The sequence below is a fragment of the Cricetulus griseus genome, unplaced genomic scaffold (genome assembly GCF_003668045.3).
Source record: "Cricetulus griseus strain 17A/GY unplaced genomic scaffold, alternate assembly CriGri-PICRH-1.0 unplaced_scaffold_173, whole genome shotgun sequence".
Taxonomy (NCBI): Eukaryota; Metazoa; Chordata; class Mammalia; order Rodentia; family Cricetidae; genus Cricetulus; species Cricetulus griseus.
The window spans coordinates 1-25,679 of record NW_023276890.1 but is presented as its reverse complement, the minus strand read 5'-3'; the positions used below and the strand labels follow the sequence as shown (position 1 = coordinate 25,679).

General features: G+C 50.3%; 2 protein-coding genes across 2 annotated transcripts; one reads left to right on the top strand and one right to left on the bottom strand.

Annotated features, from left to right (window-relative positions):
- Positions 1 to 271: 271 nt before the first annotated feature.
- On the bottom strand, positions 272 to 10,284 carry Mrps18a (mitochondrial ribosomal protein S18A). The gene is made up of 6 exons (XM_027387377.2): positions 10,268 to 10,284; positions 6,946 to 7,067; positions 6,726 to 6,833; positions 3,556 to 3,679; positions 3,286 to 3,355; positions 272 to 649 (listed from the first exon to the last, which is right to left on the bottom strand). Exons 2-6 carry the CDS (start codon positions 6,985 to 6,987, stop codon positions 532 to 534), a joined length of 462 nt encoding a protein of 153 aa, XP_027243178.1. The 5' UTR covers positions 6,988 to 7,067; positions 10,268 to 10,284; the 3' UTR covers positions 272 to 531.
- Positions 10,285 to 17,653: 7,369 nt separating this feature from the next.
- On the top strand, positions 17,654 to 25,582 carry LOC113832311 (28S ribosomal protein S18a, mitochondrial-like). Its single transcript, XM_027387378.2, has 5 exons — positions 17,654 to 17,672; positions 20,873 to 20,994; positions 21,107 to 21,214; positions 24,261 to 24,384; positions 24,585 to 25,582. The coding sequence occupies exons 2-5, from the start codon at positions 20,953 to 20,955 to the stop codon at positions 24,656 to 24,658; spliced, it is 348 nt and encodes a 115-aa protein (XP_027243179.1). The 5' UTR covers positions 17,654 to 17,672; positions 20,873 to 20,952; the 3' UTR covers positions 24,659 to 25,582.
- Positions 25,583 to 25,679: the final 97 nt, after the last annotated feature.

The following is a 25,679-nucleotide window of genomic DNA, read 5'->3' as shown; positions in this document are numbered from 1 at the left end:
AGAGGCAGCAACCAGGAATGTGCTAATGAAGGAGACCCTAAGTATGGACAGGTGGGAACAGTGGTGCGAAGGGAGGGCCAGGGGCTGCTCAAGTGCCTGGACTCAACCGAAAGCTACTATGGGCTAGGCCCCCAACTGGAGTGTGACGTCTCTCAGCAGGGGACGGGTACTGTGTGGCAGGCACATGGACTTCATAGTCAGGGCCCATTCAGAGACCAGCCTTGTGACACTCTGCTGGAAGCCCCACACTTCCAAGGAGGGACCACACGGGGAAGCTGAGAGCCTGCTTTATTACATTTCTTTGAGTTAGACTCCTGTCCTTGCACCAAGCTCAGCCCCAGCCAGTCAGAAGACCACAGGCCAGGAGACCCAGCTCCTGCCTGCCGCGGCTCCCAACACTGGCTGGGCTGATCCGGGAAGGTCCCCATGCAGTCTGTGGAGGGCGGTGGTTCTGGCGGGAGGAGCCAGTGCGTCACGTGGAAAGTTCCAGTCAGAGTCTTCAGCTGCAGGGCTCCCATTAATGAATGAGCTTCAAAGGTCTCCTGGAGTAGCAGACATTGTCCTTGAGGAGTGGGGACCCACTTTGTTCCAACGGTGACCTTTTTTGTAGATGGGCTTGACAGAGCTGGGAGCCCAGCAAGTCAGGTAGCTGTAGAGGGAACACAAGGAGGTTGGTGTGCTGGGACAGGAAGAGCAGGGAGGAGGCGCTGTCCCCAGAGCTAGGCTGCAGTGGCTACGCCATCTTTCACCAGTTCTCCCTTCTCAAGGGCAAGGGTTTTCCTGGAAGAAACGGCTATTTTGTAAACAGACGGATGGGCTCTTGTGTGGTCAGGGTCAGGCAGAGTCAGGCAGCCCAGGCCCAGTTCCCTTGATCTTTCTAACTTGTCAGTGTCATCTACATTCAGAGAGAAGGCTGAGCCCAGGGAAAGATAAAGACCCTGCGCTCTGTTCTTCCCCACTTGGCTGCTCTAGACACCCTAGCCTCCAGGGAATTCCACAGGGCACCACACTGGTGCAGAACCCCACCCTTCACCCAAACTGATGGGAAGCACGGGGTGAACACAGTGGGTGCAGCTCCAGCCCAGCAGGTTCCTGTAAGTGGGAGAGGGCAGGGAAAGATGGAGGCCACACATGGTCCTCTGGCCTCCTTTGGGGAAAGCCTGGGCCCAGATTGTTCCTGGAATAGTGGCTCATAGCACCAAGATTGGGGTTTACTCTGTTCATAATGAACCCTGGCTCCTGACCACAAAGGCCCATCCTTCATGCTCAAAGTTCAGCCACCAAGGCCAGGCTCTGGGAGGTTGAGGCTTGCCCTGGCCGCCTCCAGAGACCCTCAAGGAAACGCTTCTTAATTTCAAAACTAGTATTCCTGGCAGAAATGAAAATTTATTTTTTGGCTGAAATCTTTAGCAGAAAAAAGCACTGCTGACTCATGCATGCCTTTGCACCAGGCTCCTCTGGACCTTGGTCTTCGGCTGGTGGCTTTATGTAGAAGGGATGCCCCAGTGCCCATCCTGGACCCAGTATGTGGCATGCTGCCTGCTGTCTCCATGGTCATGGTTCTAGGACAACAGGCTTTTTTTAGCATAGGCCCCTCACCAGCAGCTGGTCCTTGTGCTGGCCTCTCCCAGTCCCAAGAGGGAGAGGTGCAGGTGGGGGTCTGGGAGCAGGCCCATGAAACAGGGTGTTCACTATCACTCAAGGACTTTAAAAGACCCCAGCTAACCAGACTCTCCAGAGCTGTCTTCTTCAGCCAGCCTTGGGCCTGATGCCTTGCCACACGGAGCAGCCACCTGATGGGCAGGCTGGGTGGCATCCAGTCAGCCCTCTTTGAACACCTTAGCTCCAGTTAGAACTCAGGCTTTTCTAAATCACCCCCTTTCTACATCTTCTGAGCAAGGACTGGCCTGTAACCCTGTGCACAGGAGAGTGGAAAAGGGGAGACCATCCCTTCTGCTGGGGAAGATACCTCTGCACCAGGGTGCTGAGGACATGGGAGTGAGCAGGGACAAGGCCCTGGAGTGCAAACTAGGGACTTCTGGGTGCAGTCACAGCATCCCTTGTAGAGGGATCAGCACCTCCTGAACCAGGGCTTCCCCTCCCCCAGGATGGCCTTTTGCAACTCAAGAGCCCCCACACATCATCAATCGGTGTCACACTAAAGGACACCGGACGTAAGGGAGGGAGCCTGGCCTGGCTTCAAAGGCCTGAGGGCAGGATGGATTGTGTCCTCAAGCTTGCTGCTGTCTCTTAAAAGCCAGGGTGGGGGTGGGCTCAACCCCCAAACGGACCAGAGCATGCCCTGCTCCTTGGGACTGCTGGCAGAGAGCCCAGTCCAGCACTGCTAAGCATCTAGGAATGGAGGAGGCAAGCAATCCCCTCTCACACCCTCCATCCAGCAACCTGGCCTCCCAGAATCCACCTGGGGTCTGGTAGGGGTCTCTGCAAAGGTCTGTGGGGGCTGCAGAGTCTTGCTCTGCCTCAGTCACCCTGCAGAGTTTCTGTTGTTCTCACTATCAGCAGAGGCATCTCGATACACAAGCCTGATCCACTCAAGGAGGAAGGAGCCGCTGGAAGCGTAAAAACTACAAAGTCAATTCTACAGACCCAGCGCTTCTCTCGACAAGGGGATAGGACAGATCTAATTGCCTGTGAGGGCGATGGATGTCATCAAGAGGGGAACCTGCAACAGGACAGCTGTCTGAATGTTAGGTGGGAATCTGCTCTCACTCAAGGGGTCCTACCTACCCTGATGCTGCTGGAGGGCGGCCTCGAATCTCTTCTCCCTAAGGCTGCAGGATAGCTCAAGCTGTCCAGGAAGCTGTGTAGGCTGTTAACTGCATGACTCCAGGGAGCACTGGTGGTGACTGAGCCTATATGCAGGCTGCCTTGATGCCATGCTGTGTATAGTGGCCCTATCCCAGACAGTTCCCAAGGCCTTGCTCTGCTCTGTAGTGACCCGTGCTGGAGAGAGCTGGGACACTGAAAGTTTGTAGAGTGCTCTGCCGCCTCCATAGAGATACAGCATGATGTCATCACCAGGGATTAACATATTCCAATGCCCAACCAGCAGCCTCCCTGCCCCTGTGTCAGGGCAGGGAGGGAGGTGGCAGATAGCATAGCTATGGTGGAAAGATGTGGGTGTGTACTTGGGCTGGTTGGGATGGAGCAGACAGTCAAGGGATGTCTCCTTGGCTGCTGTGAGAGCCACGAGACAAGCTACCCGAATACAGTGAGCTCCATGGGCCTAGAGTACTTGGGTCAGTTGTGCTCATGTTTCCTTACCGGTTGAGTTTGGGTTTATTCTTAGGTAAGGACCCTTCTGGAAGCCGTGGCCTGTGATTTGGGAATAGACCTGAGAGGAAAAACATACAGAGTCAGTCTCCACAGTTCTGAAAGGGCCAGGGGTAAAGACCATGGGAGTGGGGAGCAGGGGACATGGGGAGGGGCCATAGAATCAATATTCTGCTCATTGCTGCTCTTCCTGCTGTGACAGCTAGTCAGGACAAGGAACCTGCAGTCCCCACCACCCCTCTTAGCCTTGGATACTCTGACCTGCTCGGTGAGCCATCTTTACACACTCCTCAATCTTTCGGTGTTCTTCCAGGCACAAGCCTGTGACATTGCGGGGCAGCATGCTTCCATGAGGCCGGATGAACTGACTGAGCAGCAGCACATCCTAGTGAAAACCAAAAATAGGAATGTGGGTCAGCTGGGTTTACATGTATGCTGGGAACTAGGACTGTGGGCTCTCAGGCGTCCACAGGAGAACTCAGTAGGATTTCTATTCCCCATTGCCAACAAAGGGCTTCCAGCACCTCCCCAGAAATCTTCTGACACATTAGGTGAGACCAGAAATGCTCTAGTGAGCGCTTTATCAACAGTCTTTCTTGGGAGTAAGATGTCTGGTAGTCTGCCAGGGAGTGGTGGCACACGCCTTTAATCCCAGCACTTGGGAGGCAGAGACAGGCAGTTCTCTGTGAGTTCGAGGCCAGCTTGGTCTACAGAGCGAGTGCTAGGTCAGCCAGGGATACACAGAGAAACCCTGTCTCAAAACCAAAATCACCAGGCAGTGGTGGCATTCAGCTTTACTTAATCCCAGCATTAGGGAGGCCGAGGCAAGTGGATCTTTGTGGGTTCACCTGGTATACAGAGCAAGTTGTAGAATAGCAGAGAGCTGTTACACTGATAAATCCTGTCTCAGAACAAACAAACAAAACCAAACCCAAACAATTAAAAAGAAAGTATGTCTCACCGTCACTGGTCATTTTCCTTGGCTGGGATGGGACATGTAAAGCACTTCCATGAGAGGCAACGCCTGTCCACCTCAGCCTCTGAATCTAGATGGCACAGGTGAAGTGCATATAGACAGACACTCCTCCTGCTGTTCCTGCTCAGGTATCAGGCAGGCACTGAGCTGAGAGGAAGGGAACTGGGCTATGAAGTCCAGCCCATGTTTCCTAAGTTCAGATGGGAATGGGTCCTTGGGCTTCCTCATCACACACCTAACAAACTGTATGGGATTAAGTCTAGCAAGAAGGACAAACTGATAAGAAACCCTCTCTCCCACCAGAATTGACTCAAAAGGGCTAAGCAACATTTGTCCCTACCAGGGCCCAATGCCAGCCTTTGTCCCTTTACTAAATTGCTGCCTTGGCTGCCTTGCCGTATGACTGCAAATCTGTTTTAATCACTGGACAGATCCCGGGGACCCTGAGCCCCAAACTCTCAGCCCAGCACTCTTCAGAAGCAGGTAGCAGACTTGGACTAATGCACAGCTAACATACTGGCTTGCATCCCTCAGCACCCTTCACTGCAGGCTGCCAGCCAGCCGACAGCAGCACACAGCGTGGGCCCACAGTGCTCCAAGTGGAAAGGGGAAAAAGGAAAAACAGCTTTAGTCTTTACCTTGGAGAGGATTAGATTTCTTCTCCTGGAAAAACAGCCAATCATTTCCTGGAAATGGCCGGTAGGAACCTGCCCTAGTGGCTGGGCAGGTGTGGGGTTTGCCTCCCTATCTGCAGCTGGGATTACAAGCATGCCTGTACATTCACTGACATCCATGAAACAAGCAGCTCTGAACTCAGCCTTCTGCTGTACTCTGGGCACTTATTTTCAGAGGACCCAGGGCAGGGTGAGGGCCATGCCCCGCCCCCATGCCCAGAGGTGGACTGAAGCCAAGGTCCCCTGTCCAGATTAGTTGGGTCACTCTGCTCAGATCTTCCTGCACTTACCATCTGAATAAGATCTCTGTCCTTAGCCACCCTGTGTCTCAGAGGGGATCTGGGACAACACACAGGTCAAACTGGCCCAGAGCCTGAATCACCTGAAACCCCCCAAAAAGTGCTTGTGTCACAGTGAGAACTCTGAAGAACAATGTGGGTCCCCAGGACTGACTGGGCCCTGTCTTCTCTGCAGGGTAGGAGTTAGCACAACATGGGCTCTGCCTGGCTCCCCAGCTCTGATACTTACTGCAGGAAGTTTATTAACTTCTTCATGTCTAGGATTCCCTCACTGCAAAGCAAGGATGAAGTCCCTACTTCATGGAGTTAATCAGAAATCTAAGGGCCAGAAAGATGGCTCAGCCAGTAAAGGTGCTTGCTGTGCCTGACCATCAGAGACTGATCCCCAGGATCCATAAGAAGGAAGGAGGAAACTGACTTCCTCACGTGTGCTGTGACATCTGTTCCTTCACACATATACACATTCCTCCAAAAAAAGAAAAAAACAACAAAAAAAAGATGCCGGGCAGTGGTGGCACACACCTTTAATCCCAGCCCTAGGGAGGCAGGAGGATCTCCAAGTTCAAGGCCAGCCTGGTCTACAGAGTGAGTCCCAGGACAGCCAGGGCTACACAGAAAACCCTCTCTCGAAAAACAAAACAAAACAAACAATGAAGCCTGTGACTGCTCAGGACATGGCCTACTGGAGCAGGCCTGCTCTGGGTATGTTCATGATCATCTCCTTTCCCAGAAGCAGCTGCTTTGGAAAAGGTACAGCAATTGGGTCGTCTGGAGCTGCACTGCGGAGACTAAGATGTGTCTACAGATCACACTGTGAACCACCTCAGGGAGAGGAAAGCCAAATCCAGACCCGATTTCATTCCTGTGAGAACTACCCCTGCCCTTATAACCAGGCCATGAATTCCATGGCTTCCAGCTCCACACAGCCTGTGAGAACTTTCTCTTTGAGGCTGAGTTGTGTATAAGTGGTTTGCCTGCATGTATGTATGTGCACTGCATGCTTACTCAGTATCCTTGGGAGACATGAGGGCACCGGGTACTCTGGAACTGGAGTTATGGGTAGTTGGGAGTTGCCATTTGGGTGCTAGGAGCAGCAAACAAATGCTCTTAACAGCTGAGCTTCCTCTCCAGCACCATATTTCTTTAAATTTTTATTCCTGGAGATTATTTTGTGCATATAGTTATTTTGGCTGCACGTATGTACATATACCATGTGCATGCAGTGCCTGTGGAGGCCAGAAGAGGGTGTTGGATCATCTGGGAGCTGAACCCCTGTCCTCTAGAAGAGCAGCCAGTGCTCTTAACCACTGAGCTTTGTCTCCAGCCCGCAGCCCAGTATTCTCAAAGCCTCTCAGAGTCTACCACACAGTCAGATTTCAGGTTCATTGTCTTTGCTAGCCATGTAACGCAGCTGTCACTACCTGAGGAGGACAATGCTCAAGGCAAGAGGACTCTGGCCCCAGGGGATACTGTCACACTCACCTCATAGTTATATTTGTGCTTCAGGTTCCAACGGCAGATGGGGCACTGGCCTGAGGGGTTAGGGGGATTTGGAGTTGCCTTGGGAGTTTCTGTGATTCGGCCTTCAATCTAAGAGGGAGGGGGAAAAAAGCCAGCGTGAGATCCTGGGCCAGGCATGCTGGACAGGCATGCAGGTCTTTAACTCTGAGCACACCCTGAAGGAACACCAGTCAAAACTTACTTCTGGGGGCCTCATGGCAGTAACTAACAGGTCTGCTTGCATGGTGGAGATTTTCTATAGCTGCTCTATGCTGGGCCTTGGCCACAGGGATGTGGTTTGGTGACCAGACAAGTGATGCACACCTGTAATCCCAGCAGTGGGTGGCAGAGGCAGGAAAAGTAGAAGTTCAAGGCTAGCCTGGGCTACACAGTATTAAGTTGCAAGTCAGCAGGGTAATATGGTAATACTCTTGCCTCAAAAAACCAGATAAAGAGCAATGATGACATCAGACAGACATAGAAACTGGTAACTAGAGTAGTAGTTCTCAACCTTCCTAATGCTGTGACCCTTTAATACAATTCTTCATGTTGTGGTGACCCCCAGCCCAAAATTATTTTTGTTGTTACTTCATAACCAATTTTGGTACTGTTAACAATCATAATGTAAGTATCTTTGAGAGTTGTGACCTACAGTTTGAGAACTGTTGAACTAGAGGGAAGGGTTTGCCATACCAACTGAATGCTATCTTTCCTTCCTCAACAAAGCACAATAAAATACCTGCACCCTAGGCTTCCTCCCTGGCCCCGGGAGCGGTGACGCATGCGCATGGCTGAAAGTCCCAAATGGGGCTGGAGAGATGCTCAGCAGCTAAGAGCACTCGCTCCCAGCACCCCAGTTCCGGAGGCGTCTGATACCCTCTCCCGGGAGGCCTCCAAGAGTACCTGTGTGCACATGTACACATACGGACAACTAATGCCAGATGGCTAGATTCACTGTTCAAAGAAAGCATCCACCCCTTCTCTATGCTATCTGCAGAGAGCACTGCTTCCTGCTTTATGGGACTACAGAGCTGTATCTGTGCTAGCAGGCTCCAAAAACAGGGGGTTAGGGGGTTTCCCCCTGGCTGGCCATGTCTGAGGACATTTCTGATTGGACAGCTGGGGGAAGGCGGGAGGTGGGCATCTAGCAAGGATGCACAATGGAGCCCTCACAACAAAGAACACCAGCCAGTGCTGCAGTTGAGAAACCCTGGGAATAGCCAGACAAGTGGGTATCTGTGTGCACTGCTCTCATCTCTCCCTCCGCAACAAACAGAAAACATGGACAGATGGACACACAACACGTCCTCCTCTAAAACAAACCAGGGTCCCACTAGGTAGACTTAGCTGGCTTGGGTCTTGTTAGACTAGGTGGGACTCACATTTGCCTTTGCTTCCTGAGTTCTGGGATTACAGCTCTCTTTACTTCTATCATTTTGGTTAACACCTTTCAAAGACCCTGCAGAGGCCACATGTGACATGGCCTTCCTATCATGACTGTACCCTGACCTAGCCTTGGAGTGGCTAAGTGTACTAAAGCAATGATCTGGGAGTCAGCTCCAACTGCAAGGGGAGCTTAGCAGGCCTCACTGAGGCTGAGCCTAAGAACATGGCTGGGATTGATTTGAGAGGCACGGGGACAAAAATAATCCTTTCCCCTGGGCTGAGGAAGCCTAGAAGTTCTGCTCAGTTATGTCAGGCCCCACTTCTACCATGGCAACCCCAAATACGTCAGAGGGAAGCTGTGGGCCAGGGAAAATCTGCAGGTGCATGGGAGGCCTAGTGGGCCCCAGGAGAGAGCCACTGTTCATTGGCTCACTGTTATTTAGCTGGCTCTGCACTAAGAATGGTTCACATGTACCAGTTCATCTCACTCCCACAACTTAGCGCTGCAGCCGTCAGATCTGATTTTGGAGAACATACACCCACAGTCAGTCACAGCGGCACCTGACAGACAGAGCTACAGTGTTTCCATGCTCCTCTACAAACAGCAGATCCATGCCTCACATGAAAACCCTCTTTATACTTAAAGTCAGATACAGACAGCACCATCAGCTGGGAAGCAAGCCTCCAATTCTGAATGTTTAACATGTTATCTTCTCTTAGAGATGCTGTTACTGGTGGTGAACTAGCTGGTTCTGAAGTCTGAAGATGGCAGATGACAGGCAGGAATAGTCTGCCATAGTCTTCAAGGGAAAGTGGAAATAGCCAACAGAAGAGTGATGGACATTCTGATGAGCCAGGAAGAAGGCCGGGCCCAGGACATTAGCGCATTAGCAGGCGATACAGTGGGTAGGGGGCACTCTCTTAGCACTGAGCACTCTGTCTGTTCCCAGAAAAGCAAAAGCAAGATGCCACTTCCAAAGTCTGATTGTCAGGCTGGGTGTGGTGGTGCAAACCTTTAGTCCTAGCACTCGGGAGGCAGACACAGGCAGATCTCTGAGTTTCAGGCCAGCCTGGTCTACAGAGTGGGTTTCAGGACAGCCAGAGCTACAGAGAAACCCTGTCTCAAAAAACAAAACCAAAAAAGTCTGACATTACCATTTTCTCCAGCATAAAGTTTATAGGGAGAAGGCTTTTTGTCATTTGAGGTAGGGTCTCTGTATAGCCCAGGTTTGCCTTGAACTCACTATGTAGCTAAGGAGAGCAAAATCACGCCAAGATTGTTGTTGGTTTTAATCAGATGCCCAAAGGGGATGGAGTTCCCTAAAAAGTGAGCATTATGTGAGGCTAACCCGTGGAAAGGATGAGGAGGTGCTCTGGGAGAATAACTGGATTTCCCCTGGGTGTAAGACTGCCTGGGGAGGCCTATACTTGGCTGGCTGCCAGAGAGGTTAAGCCCCGAGTTGACATGGAAGTTCCTGAGCCTTCTGGGAGCTCTGCGAGGTAGCTGAGAATTTCTTGGAGGCACAAAAGACCATGTGAAAACAAGGCTGTCTTTTAAGGATTATGGGATAATCTAGGCCCCATGACTGACTCCCCAAGGGCGGTGAGATGGGACCAGTGAGGGAAAGGGGGACATGGGTGGAAGAATCATTACAGCTTTCTTACCAAGAGACAAGCCAGTGTGTCAGCTAGTGAGGTTGGGGCCTAGGGACTGTCAGCTCTTAACATGTCACTTAAGGGTATACTTTCTAGACAGAAAGCAAGGACCAGGCTCTGGCTCTTGGCCAACTAACTCTGCTTCTATAGGCCTACATTTCTGCCTTAGTTTCCCCTTTGGGAAACTGATTTATCACCTGCCAGAGAACATATTAGGAAAGGCCTCTGAGACTTTGTCATACAAAAGGTCACTTCAATCAAGTAACAGATACCTCAGTACAGGCACAACGACTGTTCTTGATTAACCACACTACCGCACACGGCCTGAAAAATAGTAGACTTCAGAATTTATGGTCTCAGAGGGAGTAGATCCTGGAGCCAGGAGTCCAGATTGGGCCTCTCTCCCTCCCTCAAAGGAGCAGCCAGGCGGCTCCGAGCATTAAGGAGGTTGTGAGTGGCCAACGCAGCGCAGTGATACTTACTACAGCTGTCTTCCCTTCTTGGATCTCCACCACTACAGAGATAAAGGGGAAAAATTAGGTCAGCCATTTAATAAGGAACAGGGAGTTTCAAATAACAGCTCAAATTCTACACAGGCAAAGGAGAGGAGCCTACAGTCTGCACTCTCCCACGGTCCCTGCCTGGGACAGAAAGCGGGCTGTGGGCAAGCCTGGGATGCTCAGGGTGCAGCATCTCTCTGGGATTAAGGGTCTCCATGCTGTTTTGTTGCCCCCTGAAGCCAAGATTCATCCTGATTCTGTCTTCAAGAATTGGCAAACTGAATAGCTGTGGCAGGAAAATTGCTATAAGTTTGAGGCCAGCCTGGGCTACAAAGTATGACTGTTTCAAAGACTTTAAGCAAAGTGGGACAAGACCCTATCCTATGTGGCAAAAACAGATGAAAGCATTTGGAGCAGCAGGCCTGAAGGGATCAGAAGTACTCCTAACACATGTCCCTTTACAGACTGAATCAGACCAAAGTAGCTTTGCAACCTAAAACACAGAACTGTGTTCCGGGGGTGGCTTTTCAAGGAGACAAATCCAATCCCAAAACTTATCATGAGAATCCTGTGTCAAGACTGCATGAAACTGGCCACGAGGGAAATGTTCTCGGCTCCATTCTCTTCATCTCTCCCTGAAGGGTTACGTTCTATTGTCACACCAGAGAAAGGGATGGAAGAGGCAGCAATCAGGAGCCCGATGGCAGCAGGTTCAGCAGGGCTTCAGGACACACTGCTATTCTAGACTGAGGGCAGGCAACCCAGGGCCTACTGATGCCTGAGCTGGGCAGGAAAGAAGGGGAGGCAAGGCCACCAGCTGCACACATCTGTCAGGCGACACACATTTCCCATCTCACCTAACTCATCATTGGGATAATGAATGACAAAGCCAATGGTGATCAAAATTGCCAGCTCACACACAGCAACTGTTGTTGGAGAGTCTCCCAGGTGCCTGGCTTTTTAGAGAGAGTGGCAGCTGCTAGCATGGACTGGTGCACACCAAATGCTCAATGAACGCTATGTTTAAGGAGTGACACAATCACCATTGTCTCCTTTAACTGCTAGCTTCTACAGTGAGGAGCTTGAGCCCACACAATCTGCAAACCATCTCTCCAGATACTAAAACTGTTTACAAAGTAGTCTGGCTACCACAGTTTAGTTTGACTTAGCTCTGGCTAACACAAGAAGGAATACAGATTAGAAAAGTGCCTAAGGTCCTTGACTTTGAGAATTCGGCAGGCGTTAAAGACTTCTTCCTAGGAAAAATATCCACCTGCAATTACACCATTGACCATGGGCTGCAGGAGGCTCACAGCCATTGTGGAGTGTATGTTAGAGACCTGGCTGTGCCTCAGAGGTGGAAGGGGGGATACATCTGTTTCTTCTTTTTGCCTGCTATGTTTTCTAAAATAAACATATATTGCTTCTGCAAAAACATAATATAAGCAACAACAAGAGAAGAGCCTAAGGAAAAAAGGCAACGCTAACCCAACCAGAGCCCATGTCAGCATCTGTGATTAGTGAGCTCTATGACCGACACCTAATTGAACACAGGCTGCTTGGAATTATTCCTCATTTGTTTTCTGGGCAAACCATTCATAAAGAATCATTACTACAAAACAACCAAACTGAGAGCCTTCCATGTCCAACTCCAGACACACATAAGTGAAACAATGACCAGAGAAACCCAGAGGCTTTCTCCGGAGAACATTGTAGCCACTAATCAGAACTAGGTTCCTTGTGTACAAGAAACTGCGTCACCTCACACACGGTTCTACTTGTCCAGAACAGAGACCAACCCATGAACGGGATGTGGGTGAGACTCAACCTGGTTGTCAGCCTAAAAGCCAGCACAGCTGCAGAGGGAAGGTCACCACAATGTCCACTGCAGAAAGGCCCACACAGGGGGACCAGGGAGAGCAGGAGAGCACATCTCCAGCCCAGGAGACCCCAGCTACCCTAGAAACTTTGCTACTACGTAAAACAAATTGGGGGAGGGTCAGAGGGTAACCAAATGGGAGCAACAACAGGTAGGGAGGCAAATTTCTGAGAAGACTCAAGAAACAAAAGCAGGGACACATTCTGGGACCATGGGAGTCAGCACTAGGACAATGGCTTGACACACAAAGAACATAAACATGTGGTTTCCTTCTTGGTCCAGGCTCTTGGGCCCTGAACCTGAGGTAAACAAGTCTAACAAAACACACATCACTCTCGGCAAAGACTCAAACCCTGAAGTCATCCCACTGGCCCCTGGAAAAGAGATCAAAGCCCATGGCAAGCTCCACTGCTAACAAGCTCTCCCACAGCAGCCTCCAGTCAGTGAGTATCTTTCTAGAAGCTAGTGGGTAAAACAATAGGCAGATGCTTATCTGAGAGAGACAATCTGTCAAACAGAGGAATGACTCAAGGAGCTCCCAGGACACAGATTGATCAGGGTGGTGAGTTAGTGCAGGAAAGAAGGCTGGCTGGGGCCTGGAGAGGCCCTCAGCACATTTTAAGCCCCTGGAAAGAGGAGATAGGAATCAAAAACAGTATTGATTTTCAGTGTGCATAGAAAAACATGGTAAAACCAAACAAAACCTGAGATCCATTTGTCCCTGGCCCCCTCTCCATTCAAGAGAAGTGGAGGTGGGTAAGAAAAGCTGGACTAAGAGTCAGGAACCAATAGAAAACTTACTTAGGGAAAAAATATAACCACCCCTGCGTCCTGAGACGTCAGCATGAAGTAAGCCACCAGACATGACACTGCTTTGTAAGAACTAAAGCTGCAACCTCTCAAGATGGGCAGCCCTCACACACATGACATGATCTGTAGCGTGTGCATTGAGAATCAGGAAGGGAGTGTCAGCCTCACTCTACCTCCTGGGCAGAGGGACAGCAGCAGAGTAAGGCAGTCTCTGCCCTGGAGGAGAGAAGCAGAACAAGTATGGGAACACCCCATAATGAAGCCCATGTCCCAGAAAGAGGTCCTGTGAGCACGTCAGTAAATACTCCTAGGATGGAGTGCAGGGTAACTGAATTCTAACAGCCTGGAGCCAGTAACAATGTGGTGAGACTGCAATGGGTGCAGACGCCGTTGACGGACACATAAACCCAGGCAGCCACAGTGGACTGTGCTGTATAGGACTGTTTAGCAGGAAGATGAATGATGGAGGGTGCAGGTTGAGCTGCCAAAGCAGCCAAAGCCTCAAGGATCTGTGGAAACTGAGATCCAGCCAGAGAGTGAGGGTGGCTGAAGGCAGCCCTCCCTCTGCCCCAACAGGCGCAGCAGAGCCCTGTGCTCCCCGCTTCTCAAGCAGCAGCTCCTTCAGCTCATCTTTCAGCTTCTGGTTTCTGGGTCTCTTAATTCTCTCCCAGTTTTTGTCCCTGTAATTCCTGACGGACTGTCTCTCTGTCCTGGGCTTCAGAGTCTGGTTGCTGCTGCTTACCAGCTTTCCCCAGTAGCAGAGCAATGAAATCTGAAAACCCCTCAACTTGCTCCTTCCTCTCAAAGCTCTTTGGGGCAGAATTGCTCACCATCTCAGATAGCCCCTCAGCTTACAGAAAGACAAATTCCCTTTGGCCTTTTATCATTTCAGTACATTCTGCATTAAGGTCATGCCTGCTAACTCACGTGCTCATGGTGTCATGGAGGGCCAATGACAATGTCAGATTTAGCAAGGATTGTGTTAGAAACTTCCTGCCTTAATACCCTTGTGAAGGAAATGTATCCATGACTAAAAACCATGAGCACGTGAGTTAGCAGGCATGACCTTAATGCAGAATGTACTGAAATGATAAAAGGCCAAAGGGAATTTGTCTTTCTGTAAGCTGAGGGGCTATCTGAGATGGTGAGCAATTCTGCCCCAAAGAGCTTTGAGAGGAAGGAGCAAGTTGAGGGGTTTTCAGATTTCATTGCTCTGCTACTGGGGAAAGCTGGTAAGCAGCAGCAACCAGACTCTGAAGCCCAGGACAGAGAGACAGTCCGTCAGGAATTACAGGGACAAAAACTGGGAGAGAATTAAGAGACCCAGAAACCAGAAGCTGAAAGATGAGCTGAAGGAGCTGCTGCTTGAGAAGCGGGGAGCACAGGGCTCTGCTGCGCCTGTTGGGGCAGAGGGAGGGCTGCCTTCAGCCACCCTCACTCTCTGGCTGGATCTCAGTTTCCACAGATCCTTGAGGCTTTGGCTGCTTTGGCAGCTCACTGCTGCAGTGTCCTGCACCCTCCATCATTCATCTTCCTGCTAAACACCCGGGTCTCTATACAGCACAGTCCACTGTGGCTGCCTGGGTTTATGTGTCCGTCAACGGCGTCTGCACCCATTGCAGTCTCACCACATTGTTACTGGCTCCAGGCTGTTAGAATTCAGTTACCCTGCACTCCATCCTAGGAGTATTTACTGACGTGCTCACAGGACCTCTTTCTGGGACATGGGCTTCATTATGGGGTGTTCCCATACTTGTTCTGCTTCTCTCCTCCAGGGCAGAGACTGCCTTACTCTGCTGCTGTCCCTCTGCCCAGGAGGTAGAGTGAGGCTGACACTCCCTTCCTGATTCTCAATGCACACGCTACAGATCATGTCATGTGTGTGAGGGCTGCCCATCTTGAGAGGTTGCAGCTTTAGTTCTTACAAAGCAGTGTCATGTCTGGTGGCTTACTTCATGCTGACGTCTCAGGACGCAGGGGTGGTTATATTTTTTCCCTAAGTAAGTTTTCTATTGGTTCCTGACTCTTAGTCCAGCTTTTCTTACCCACCTCCACTTCTCTTGAATGGAGAGGGGGCCAGGGACAAATGGATCTCAGGTTTTGTTTGGTTTTACCATGTTTTTCTATGCACACTGAAAATCAATACTGTTTTTGATTCCTATCTCCTCTTTCCAGGGGCTTAAAATGTGCTGAGGGCCTCTCCAGGCCCCAGCCAGCCTTCTTTCCTGCACTAACTCACCACCCTGATCAATCTGTGTCCTGGGAGCTCCTTGAGTCATTCCTCTGTTTGACAGATTGTCTCTCTCAGATAAGCATCTGCCTATTGTTTTACCCACTAGCTTCTAGAAAGATACTCACTGACTGGAGGCTGCTGTGGGAGAGCTTGTTAGCAGTGGAGCTTGCCATGGGCTTTGATCTCTTTTCCAGGGGCCAGTGGGATGACTTCAGGGTTTGAGTCTTTGCCGAGAGTGATGTGTGTTTTGTTAGACTTGTTTACCTCAGGTTCAGGGCCCAAGAGCCTGGACCAAGAAGGAAACCACATGTTTATGTTCTTTGTGTGTCAAGCCATTGTCCTAGTGCTGACTCCCATGGTCCCAGAATGTGTCCCTGCTTTTGTTTCTTGAGTCTTCTCAGAAATTTGCCTCCCTACCTGTTGTTGCTCCCATTTGGTTACCCTCTGACCCTCCCCCAATTTGTTTTACGTAGTAGCAAAGTTTCTAGGGTAGCTGGGGTCTCCTGGGCTGGAGATGTGCTCTCCTGCTCTCCCTGGTCCCCCTGTGTGGGCCTTTCTGCAGTGGACATTGTGGTGACCTTCCCTCTGCAGCTGTGCTGGCTTTTAGGCTGACAACCAGGTTGAGTCTCACCCACATCCCGTTCATGGGTTGGTCTCTGTTCTGGACAAGTAGAACCGTGTGTGAGGTGACGCAGTTTCTTGTACACAAGGAACCTAGTTCTGATTAGTGGCTACAATGTTCTCCGGAGAAAGCCTCTGGGTTTCTCTGGTCATTGTTTCACTTATGTGTGTCTGGAGTTGGACATGGAAGGCTCTCAGTTTGGTTGTTTTGTAGTAATGATTCTTTATGAATGGTTTGCCCAGAAAACAAATGAGGAATAATTCCAAGCAGCCTGTGTTCAATTAGGTGTCGGTCATAGAGCTCACTAATCACAGATGCTGACATGGGCTCTGGTTGGGTTAGCGTTGCCTTTTTTCCTTAGGCTCTTCTCTTGTTGTTGCTTATATTATGTTTTTGCAGAAGCAATATATGTTTATTTTAGAAAACATAGCAGGCAAAAAGAAGAAACAGATGTATCCCCCCTTCCACCTCTGAGGCACAGCCAGGTCTCTAACATACACTCCACAATGGCTGTGAGCCTCCTGCAGCCCATGGTCAATGGTGTAATTGCAGGTGGATATTTTTCCTAGGAAGAAGTCTTTAACGCCTGCCGAATTCTCAAAGTCAAGGACCTTAGGCACTTTTCTAATCTGTATTCCTTCTTGTGTTAGCCAGAGCTAAGTCAAACTAAACTGTGGTAGCCAGACTACTTTGTAAACAGTTTTAGTATCTGGAGAGATGGTTTGCAGATTGTGTGGGCTCAAGCTCCTCACTGTAGAAGCTAGCAGTTAAAGGAGACAATGGTGATTGTGTCACTCCTTAAACATAGCGTTCATTGAGCATTTGGTGTGCACCAGTCCATGCTAGCAGCTGCCACTCTCTCTAAAAAGCCAGGCACCTGGGAGACTCTCCAACAACAGTTGCTGTGTGTGAGCTGGCAATTTTGATCACCATTGGCTTTGTCATTCATTATCCCAATGATGAGTTAGGTGAGATGGGAAATGTGTGTCGCCTGACAGATGTGTGCAGCTGGTGGCCTTGCCTCCCCTTCTTTCCTGCCCAGCTCAGGCATCAGTAGGCCCTGGGTTGCCTGCCCTCAGTCTAGAATAGCAGTGTGTCCTGAAGCCCTGCTGAACCTGCTGCCATCGGGCTCCTGATTGCTGCCTCTTCCATCCCTTTCTCTGGTGTGACAATAGAACGTAACCCTTCAGGGAGAGATGAAGAGAATGGAGCCGAGAACATTTCCCTCGTGGCCAGTTTCATGCAGTCTTGACACAGGATTCTCATGATAAGTTTTGGGATTGGATTTGTCTCCTTGAAAAGCCACCCCCGGAACACAGTTCTGTGTTTTAGGTTGCAAAGCTACTTTGGTCTGATTCAGTCTGTAAAGGGACATGTGTTAGGAGTACTTCTGATCCCTTCAGGCCTGCTGCTCCAAATGCTTTCATCTGTTTTTGCCACATAGGATAGGGTCTTGTCCCACTTTGCTTAAAGTCTTTGAAACAGTCATACTTTGTAGCCCAGGCTGGCCTCAAACTTATAGCAATTTTCCTGCCACAGCTATTCAGTTTGCCAATTCTTGAAGACAGAATCAGGATGAATCTTGGCTTCAGGGGGCAACAAAACAGCATGGAGACCCTTAATCCCAGAGAGATGCTGCACCCTGAGCATCCCAGGCTTGCCCACAGCCCGCTTTCTGTCCCAGGCAGGGACCGTGGGAGAGTGCAGACTGTAGGCTCCTCTCCTTTGCCTGTGTAGAATTTGAGCTGTTATTTGAAACTCCCTGTTCCTTATTAAATGGCTGACCTAATTTTTCCCCTTTATCTCTGTAGTGGTGGAGATCCAAGAAGGGAAGACAGCTGTAGTAAGTATCACTGCGCTGCGTTGGCCACTCACAACCTCCTTAATGCTCGGAGCCGCCTGGCTGCTCCTTTGAGGGAGGGAGAGAGGCCCAATCTGGACTCCTGGCTCCAGGATCTACTCCCTCTGAGACCATAAATTCTGAAGTCTACTATTTTTCAGGCCGTGTGCGGTAGTGTGGTTAATCAAGAACAGTCGTTGTGCCTGTACTGAGGTATCTGTTACTTGATTGAAGTGACCTTTTGTATGACAAAGTCTCAGAGGCCTTTCCTAATATGTTCTCTGGCAGGTGATAAATCAGTTTCCCAAAGGGGAAACTAAGGCAGAAATGTAGGCCTATAGAAGCAGAGTTAGTTGGCCAAGAGCCAGAGCCTGGTCCTTGCTTTCTGTCTAGAAAGTATACCCTTAAGTGACATGTTAAGAGCTGACAGTCCCTAGGCCCCAACCTCACTAGCTGACACACTGGCTTGTCTCTTGGTAAGAAAGCTGTAATGATTCTTCCACCCATGTCCCCCTTTCCCTCACTGGTCCCATCTCACCGCCCTTGGGGAGTCAGTCATGGGGCCTAGATTATCCCATAATCCTTAAAAGACAGCCTTGTTTTCACATGGTCTTTTGTGCCTCCAAGAAATTCTCAGCTACCTCGCAGAGCTCCCAGAAGGCTCAGGAACTTCCATGTCAACTCGGGGCTTAACCTCTCTGGCAGCCAGCCAAGTATAGGCCTCCCCAGGCAGTCTTACACCCAGGGGAAATCCAGTTATTCTCCCAGAGCACCTCCTCATCCTTTCCACGGGTTAGCCTCACATAATGCTCACTTTTTAGGGAACTCCATCCCCTTTGGGCATCTGATTAAAACCAACAACAATCTTGGCGTGATTTTGCTCTCCTTAGCTACATAGTGAGTTCAAGGCAAACCTGGGCTATACAGAGACCCTACCTCAAATGACAAAAAGCCTTCTCCCTATAAACTTTATGCTGGAGAAAATGGTAATGTCAGACTTTTTTGGTTTTGTTTTTTGAGACAGGGTTTCTCTGTAGCTCTGGCTGTCCTGAAACCCACTCTGTAGACCAGGCTGGCCTGAAACTCAGAGATCTGCCTGTGTCTGCCTCCCGAGTGCTAGGACTAAAGGTTTGCACCACCACACCCAGCCTGACAATCAGACTTTGGAAGTGGCATCTTGCTTTTGCTTTTCTGGGAACAGACAGAGTGCTCAGTGCTAAGAGAGTGCCCCCTACCCACTGTATCGCCTGCTAATGCGCTAATGTCCTGGGCCCGGCCTTCTTCCTGGCTCATCAGAATGTCCATCACTCTTCTGTTGGCTATTTCCACTTTCCCTTGAAGACTATGGCAGACTATTCCTGCCTGTCATCTGCCATCTTCAGACTTCAGAACCAGCTAGTTCACCACCAGTAACAGCATCTCTAAGAGAAGATAACATGTTAAACATTCAGAATTGGAGGCTTGCTTCCCAGCTGATGGTGCTGTCTGTATCTGACTTTAAGTATAAAGAGGGTTTTCATGTGAGGCATGGATCTGCTGTTTGTAGAGGAGCATGGAAACACTGTAGCTCTGTCTGTCAGGTGCCGCTGTGACTGACTGTGGGTGTATGTTCTCCAAAATCAGATCTGACGGCTGCAGCGCTAAGTTGTGGGAGTGAGATGAACTGGTACATGTGAACCATTCTTAGTGCAGAGCCAGCTAAATAACAGTGAGCCAATGAACAGTGGCTCTCTCCTGGGGCCCACTAGGCCTCCCATGCACCTGCAGATTTTCCCTGGCCCACAGCTTCCCTCTGACGTATTTGGGGTTGCCATGGTAGAAGTGGGGCCTGACATAACTGAGCAGAACTTCTAGGCTTCCTCAGCCCAGGGGAAAGGATTATTTTTGTCCCCGTGCCTCTCAAATCAATCCCAGCCATGTTCTTAGGCTCAGCCTCAGTGAGGCCTGCTAAGCTCCCCTTGCAGTTGGAGCTGACTCCCAGATCATTGCTTTAGTACACTTAGCCACTCCAAGGCTAGGTCAGGGTACAGTCATGATAGGAAGGCCATGTCACATGTGGCCTCTGCAGGGTCTTTGAAAGGTGTTAACCAAAATGATAGAAGTAAAGAGAGCTGTAATCCCAGAACTCAGGAAGCAAAGGCAAATGTGAGTCCCACCTAGTCTAACAAGACCCAAGCCAGCTAAGTCTACCTAGTGGGACCCTGGTTTGTTTTAGAGGAGGACGTGTTGTGTGTCCATCTGTCCATGTTTTCTGTTTGTTGCGGAGGGAGAGATGAGAGCAGTGCACACAGATACCCACTTGTCTGGCTATTCCCAGGGTTTCTCAACTGCAGCACTGGCTGGTGTTCTTTGTTGTGAGGGCTCCATTGTGCATCCTTGCTAGATGCCCACCTCCCGCCTTCCCCCAGCTGTCCAATCAGAAATGTCCTCAGACATGGCCAGCCAGGGGGAAACCCCCTAACCCCCTGTTTTTGGAGCCTGCTAGCACAGATACAGCTCTGTAGTCCCATAAAGCAGGAAGCAGTGCTCTCTGCAGATAGCATAGAGAAGGGGTGGATGCTTTCTTTGAACAGTGAATCTAGCCATCTGGCATTAGTTGTCCGTATGTGTACATGTGCACACAGGTACTCTTGGAGGCCTCCCGGGAGAGGGTATCAGACGCCTCCGGAACTGGGGTGCTGGGAGCGAGTGCTCTTAGCTGCTGAGCATCTCTCCAGCCCCATTTGGGACTTTCAGCCATGCGCATGCGTCACCGCTCCCGGGGCCAGGGAGGAAGCCTAGGGTGCAGGTATTTTATTGTGCTTTGTTGAGGAAGGAAAGATAGCATTCAGTTGGTATGGCAAACCCTTCCCTCTAGTTCAACAGTTCTCAAACTGTAGGTCACAACTCTCAAAGATACTTACATTATGATTGTTAACAGTACCAAAATTGGTTATGAAGTAACAACAAAAATAATTTTGGGCTGGGGGTCACCACAACATGAAGAATTGTATTAAAGGGTCACAGCATTAGGAAGGTTGAGAACTACTACTCTAGTTACCAGTTTCTATGTCTGTCTGATGTCATCATTGCTCTTTATCTGGTTTTTTGAGGCAAGAGTATTACCATATTACCCTGCTGACTTGCAACTTAATACTGTGTAGCCCAGGCTAGCCTTGAACTTCTACTTTTCCTGCCTCTGCCACCCACTGCTGGGATTACAGGTGTGCATCACTTGTCTGGTCACCAAACCACATCCCTGTGGCCAAGGCCCAGCATAGAGCAGCTATAGAAAATCTCCACCATGCAAGCAGACCTGTTAGTTACTGCCATGAGGCCCCCAGAAGTAAGTTTTGACTGGTGTTCCTTCAGGGTGTGCTCAGAGTTAAAGACCTGCATGCCTGTCCAGCATGCCTGGCCCAGGATCTCACGCTGGCTTTTTTCCCCCTCCCTCTTAGATTGAAGGCCGAATCACAGAAACTCCCAAGGCAACTCCAAATCCCCCTAACCCCTCAGGCCAGTGCCCCATCTGCCGTTGGAACCTGAAGCACAAATATAACTATGAGGTGAGTGTGACAGTATCCCCTGGGGCCAGAGTCCTCTTGCCTTGAGCATTGTCCTCCTCAGGTAGTGACAGCTGCGTTACATGGCTAGCAAAGACAATGAACCTGAAATCTGACTGTGTGGTAGACTCTGAGAGGCTTTGAGAATACTGGGCTGCGGGCTGGAGACAAAGCTCAGTGGTTAAGAGCACTGGCTGCTCTTCTAGAGGACAGGGGTTCAGCTCCCAGATGATCCAACACCCTCTTCTGGCCTCCACAGGCACTGCATGCACATGGTATATGTACATACGTGCAGCCAAAATAACTATATGCACAAAATAATCTCCAGGAATAAAAATTTAAAGAAATATGGTGCTGGAGAGGAAGCTCAGCTGTTAAGAGCATTTGTTTGCTGCTCCTAGCACCCAAATGGCAACTCCCAACTACCCATAACTCCAGTTCCAGAGTACCCGGTGCCCTCATGTCTCCCAAGGATACTGAGTAAGCATGCAGTGCACATACATACATGCAGGCAAACCACTTATACACAACTCAGCCTCAAAGAGAAAGTTCTCACAGGCTGTGTGGAGCTGGAAGCCATGGAATTCATGGCCTGGTTATAAGGGCAGGGGTAGTTCTCACAGGAATGAAATCGGGTCTGGATTTGGCTTTCCTCTCCCTGAGGTGGTTCACAGTGTGATCTGTAGACACATCTTAGTCTCCGCAGTGCAGCTCCAGACGACCCAATTGCTGTACCTTTTCCAAAGCAGCTGCTTCTGGGAAAGGAGATGATCATGAACATACCCAGAGCAGGCCTGCTCCAGTAGGCCATGTCCTGAGCAGTCACAGGCTTCATTGTTTGTTTTGTTTTGTTTTTCGAGAGAGGGTTTTCTGTGTAGCCCTGGCTGTCCTGGGACTCACTCTGTAGACCAGGCTGGCCTTGAACTTGGAGATCCTCCTGCCTCCCTAGGGCTGGGATTAAAGGTGTGTGCCACCACTGCCCGGCATCTTTTTTTTGTTGTTTTTTTCTTTTTTTGGAGGAATGTGTATATGTGTGAAGGAACAGATGTCACAGCACACGTGAGGAAGTCAGTTTCCTCCTTCCTTCTTATGGATCCTGGGGATCAGTCTCTGATGGTCAGGCACAGCAAGCACCTTTACTGGCTGAGCCATCTTTCTGGCCCTTAGATTTCTGATTAACTCCATGAAGTAGGGACTTCATCCTTGCTTTGCAGTGAGGGAATCCTAGACATGAAGAAGTTAATAAACTTCCTGCAGTAAGTATCAGAGCTGGGGAGCCAGGCAGAGCCCATGTTGTGCTAACTCCTACCCTGCAGAGAAGACAGGGCCCAGTCAGTCCTGGGGACCCACATTGTTCTTCAGAGTTCTCACTGTGACACAAGCACTTTTTGGGGGGTTTCAGGTGATTCAGGCTCTGGGCCAGTTTGACCTGTGTGTTGTCCCAGATCCCCTCTGAGACACAGGGTGGCTAAGGACAGAGATCTTATTCAGATGGTAAGTGCAGGAAGATCTGAGCAGAGTGACCCAACTAATCTGGACAGGGGACCTTGGCTTCAGTCCACCTCTGGGCATGGGGGCGGGGCATGGCCCTCACCCTGCCCTGGGTCCTCTGAAAATAAGTGCCCAGAGTACAGCAGAAGGCTGAGTTCAGAGCTGCTTGTTTCATGGATGTCAGTGAATGTACAGGCATGCTTGTAATCCCAGCTGCAGATAGGGAGGCAAACCCCACACCTGCCCAGCCACTAGGGCAGGTTCCTACCGGCCATTTCCAGGAAATGATTGGCTGTTTTTCCAGGAGAAGAAATCTAATCCTCTCCAAGGTAAAGACTAAAGCTGTTTTTCCTTTTTCCCCTTTCCACTTGGAGCACTGTGGGCCCACGCTGTGTGCTGCTGTCGGCTGGCTGGCAGCCTGCAGTGAAGGGTGCTGAGGGATGCAAGCCAGTATGTTAGCTGTGCATTAGTCCAAGTCTGCTACCTGCTTCTGAAGAGTGCTGGGCTGAGAGTTTGGGGCTCAGGGTCCCCGGGATCTGTCCAGTGATTAAAACAGATTTGCAGTCATACGGCAAGGCAGCCAAGGCAGCAATTTAGTAAAGGGACAAAGGCTGGCATTGGGCCCTGGTAGGGACAAATGTTGCTTAGCCCTTTTGAGTCAATTCTGGTGGGAGAGAGGGTTTCTTATCAGTTTGTCCTTCTTGCTAGACTTAATCCCATACAGTTTGTTAGGTGTGTGATGAGGAAGCCCAAGGACCCATTCCCATCTGAACTTAGGAAACATGGGCTGGACTTCATAGCCCAGTTCCCTTCCTCTCAGCTCAGTGCCTGCCTGATACCTGAGCAGGAACAGCAGGAGGAGTGTCTGTCTATATGCACTTCACCTGTGCCATCTAGATTCAGAGGCTGAGGTGGACAGGCGTTGCCTCTCATGGAAGTGCTTTACATGTCCCATCCCAGCCAAGGAAAATGACCAGTGACGGTGAGACATACTTTCTTTTTAATTGTTTGGGTTTGGTTTTGTTTGTTTGTTCTGAGACAGGATTTATCAGTGTAACAGCTCTCTGCTATTCTACAACTTGCTCTGTATACCAGGTGAACCCACAAAGATCCACTTGCCTCGGCCTCCCTAATGCTGGGATTAAGTAAAGCTGAATGCCACCACTGCCTGGTGATTTTGGTTTTGAGACAGGGTTTCTCTGTGTATCCCTGGCTGACCTAGCACTCGCTCTGTAGACCAAGCTGGCCTCGAACTCACAGAGAACTGCCTGTCTCTGCCTCCCAAGTGCTGGGATTAAAGGCGTGTGCCACCACTCCCTGGCAGACTACCAGACATCTTACTCCCAAGAAAGACTGTTGATAAAGCGCTCACTAGAGCATTTCTGGTCTCACCTAATGTGTCAGAAGATTTCTGGGGAGGTGCTGGAAGCCCTTTGTTGGCAATGGGGAATAGAAATCCTACTGAGTTCTCCTGTGGACGCCTGAGAGCCCACAGTCCTAGTTCCCAGCATACATGTAAACCCAGCTGACCCACATTCCTATTTTTGGTTTTCACTAGGATGTGCTGCTGCTCAGTCAGTTCATCCGGCCTCATGGAAGCATGCTGCCCCGCAATGTCACAGGCTTGTGCCTGGAAGAACACCGAAAGATTGAGGAGTGTGTAAAGATGGCTCACCGAGCAGGTCAGAGTATCCAAGGCTAAGAGGGGTGGTGGGGACTGCAGGTTCCTTGTCCTGACTAGCTGTCACAGCAGGAAGAGCAGCAATGAGCAGAATATTGATTCTATGGCCCCTCCCCATGTCCCCTGCTCCCCACTCCCATGGTCTTTACCCCTGGCCCTTTCAGAACTGTGGAGACTGACTCTGTATGTTTTTCCTCTCAGGTCTATTCCCAAATCACAGGCCACGGCTTCCAGAAGGGTCCTTACCTAAGAATAAACCCAAACTCAACCGGTAAGGAAACATGAGCACAACTGACCCAAGTACTCTAGGCCCATGGAGCTCACTGTATTCGGGTAGCTTGTCTCGTGGCTCTCACAGCAGCCAAGGAGACATCCCTTGACTGTCTGCTCCATCCCAACCAGCCCAAGTACACACCCACATCTTTCCACCATAGCTATGCTATCTGCCACCTCCCTCCCTGCCCTGACACAGGGGCAGGGAGGCTGCTGGTTGGGCATTGGAATATGTTAATCCCTGGTGATGACATCATGCTGTATCTCTATGGAGGCGGCAGAGCACTCTACAAACTTTCAGTGTCCCAGCTCTCTCCAGCACGGGTCACTACAGAGCAGAGCAAGGCCTTGGGAACTGTCTGGGATAGGGCCACTATACACAGCATGGCATCAAGGCAGCCTGCATATAGGCTCAGTCACCACCAGTGCTCCCTGGAGTCATGCAGTTAACAGCCTACACAGCTTCCTGGACAGCTTGAGCTATCCTGCAGCCTTAGGGAGAAGAGATTCGAGGCCGCCCTCCAGCAGCATCAGGGTAGGTAGGACCCCTTGAGTGAGAGCAGATTCCCACCTAACATTCAGACAGCTGTCCTGTTGCAGGTTCCCCTCTTGATGACATCCATCGCCCTCACAGGCAATTAGATCTGTCCTATCCCCTTGTCGAGAGAAGCGCTGGGTCTGTAGAATTGACTTTGTAGTTTTTACGCTTCCAGCGGCTCCTTCCTCCTTGAGTGGATCAGGCTTGTGTATCGAGATGCCTCTGCTGATAGTGAGAACAACAGAAACTCTGCAGGGTGACTGAGGCAGAGCAAGACTCTGCAGCCCCCACAGACCTTTGCAGAGACCCCTACCAGACCCCAGGTGGATTCTGGGAGGCCAGGTTGCTGGATGGAGGGTGTGAGAGGGGATTGCTTGCCTCCTCCATTCCTAGATGCTTAGCAGTGCTGGACTGGGCTCTCTGCCAGCAGTCCCAAGGAGCAGGGCATGCTCTGGTCCGTTTGGGGGTTGAGCCCACCCCCACCC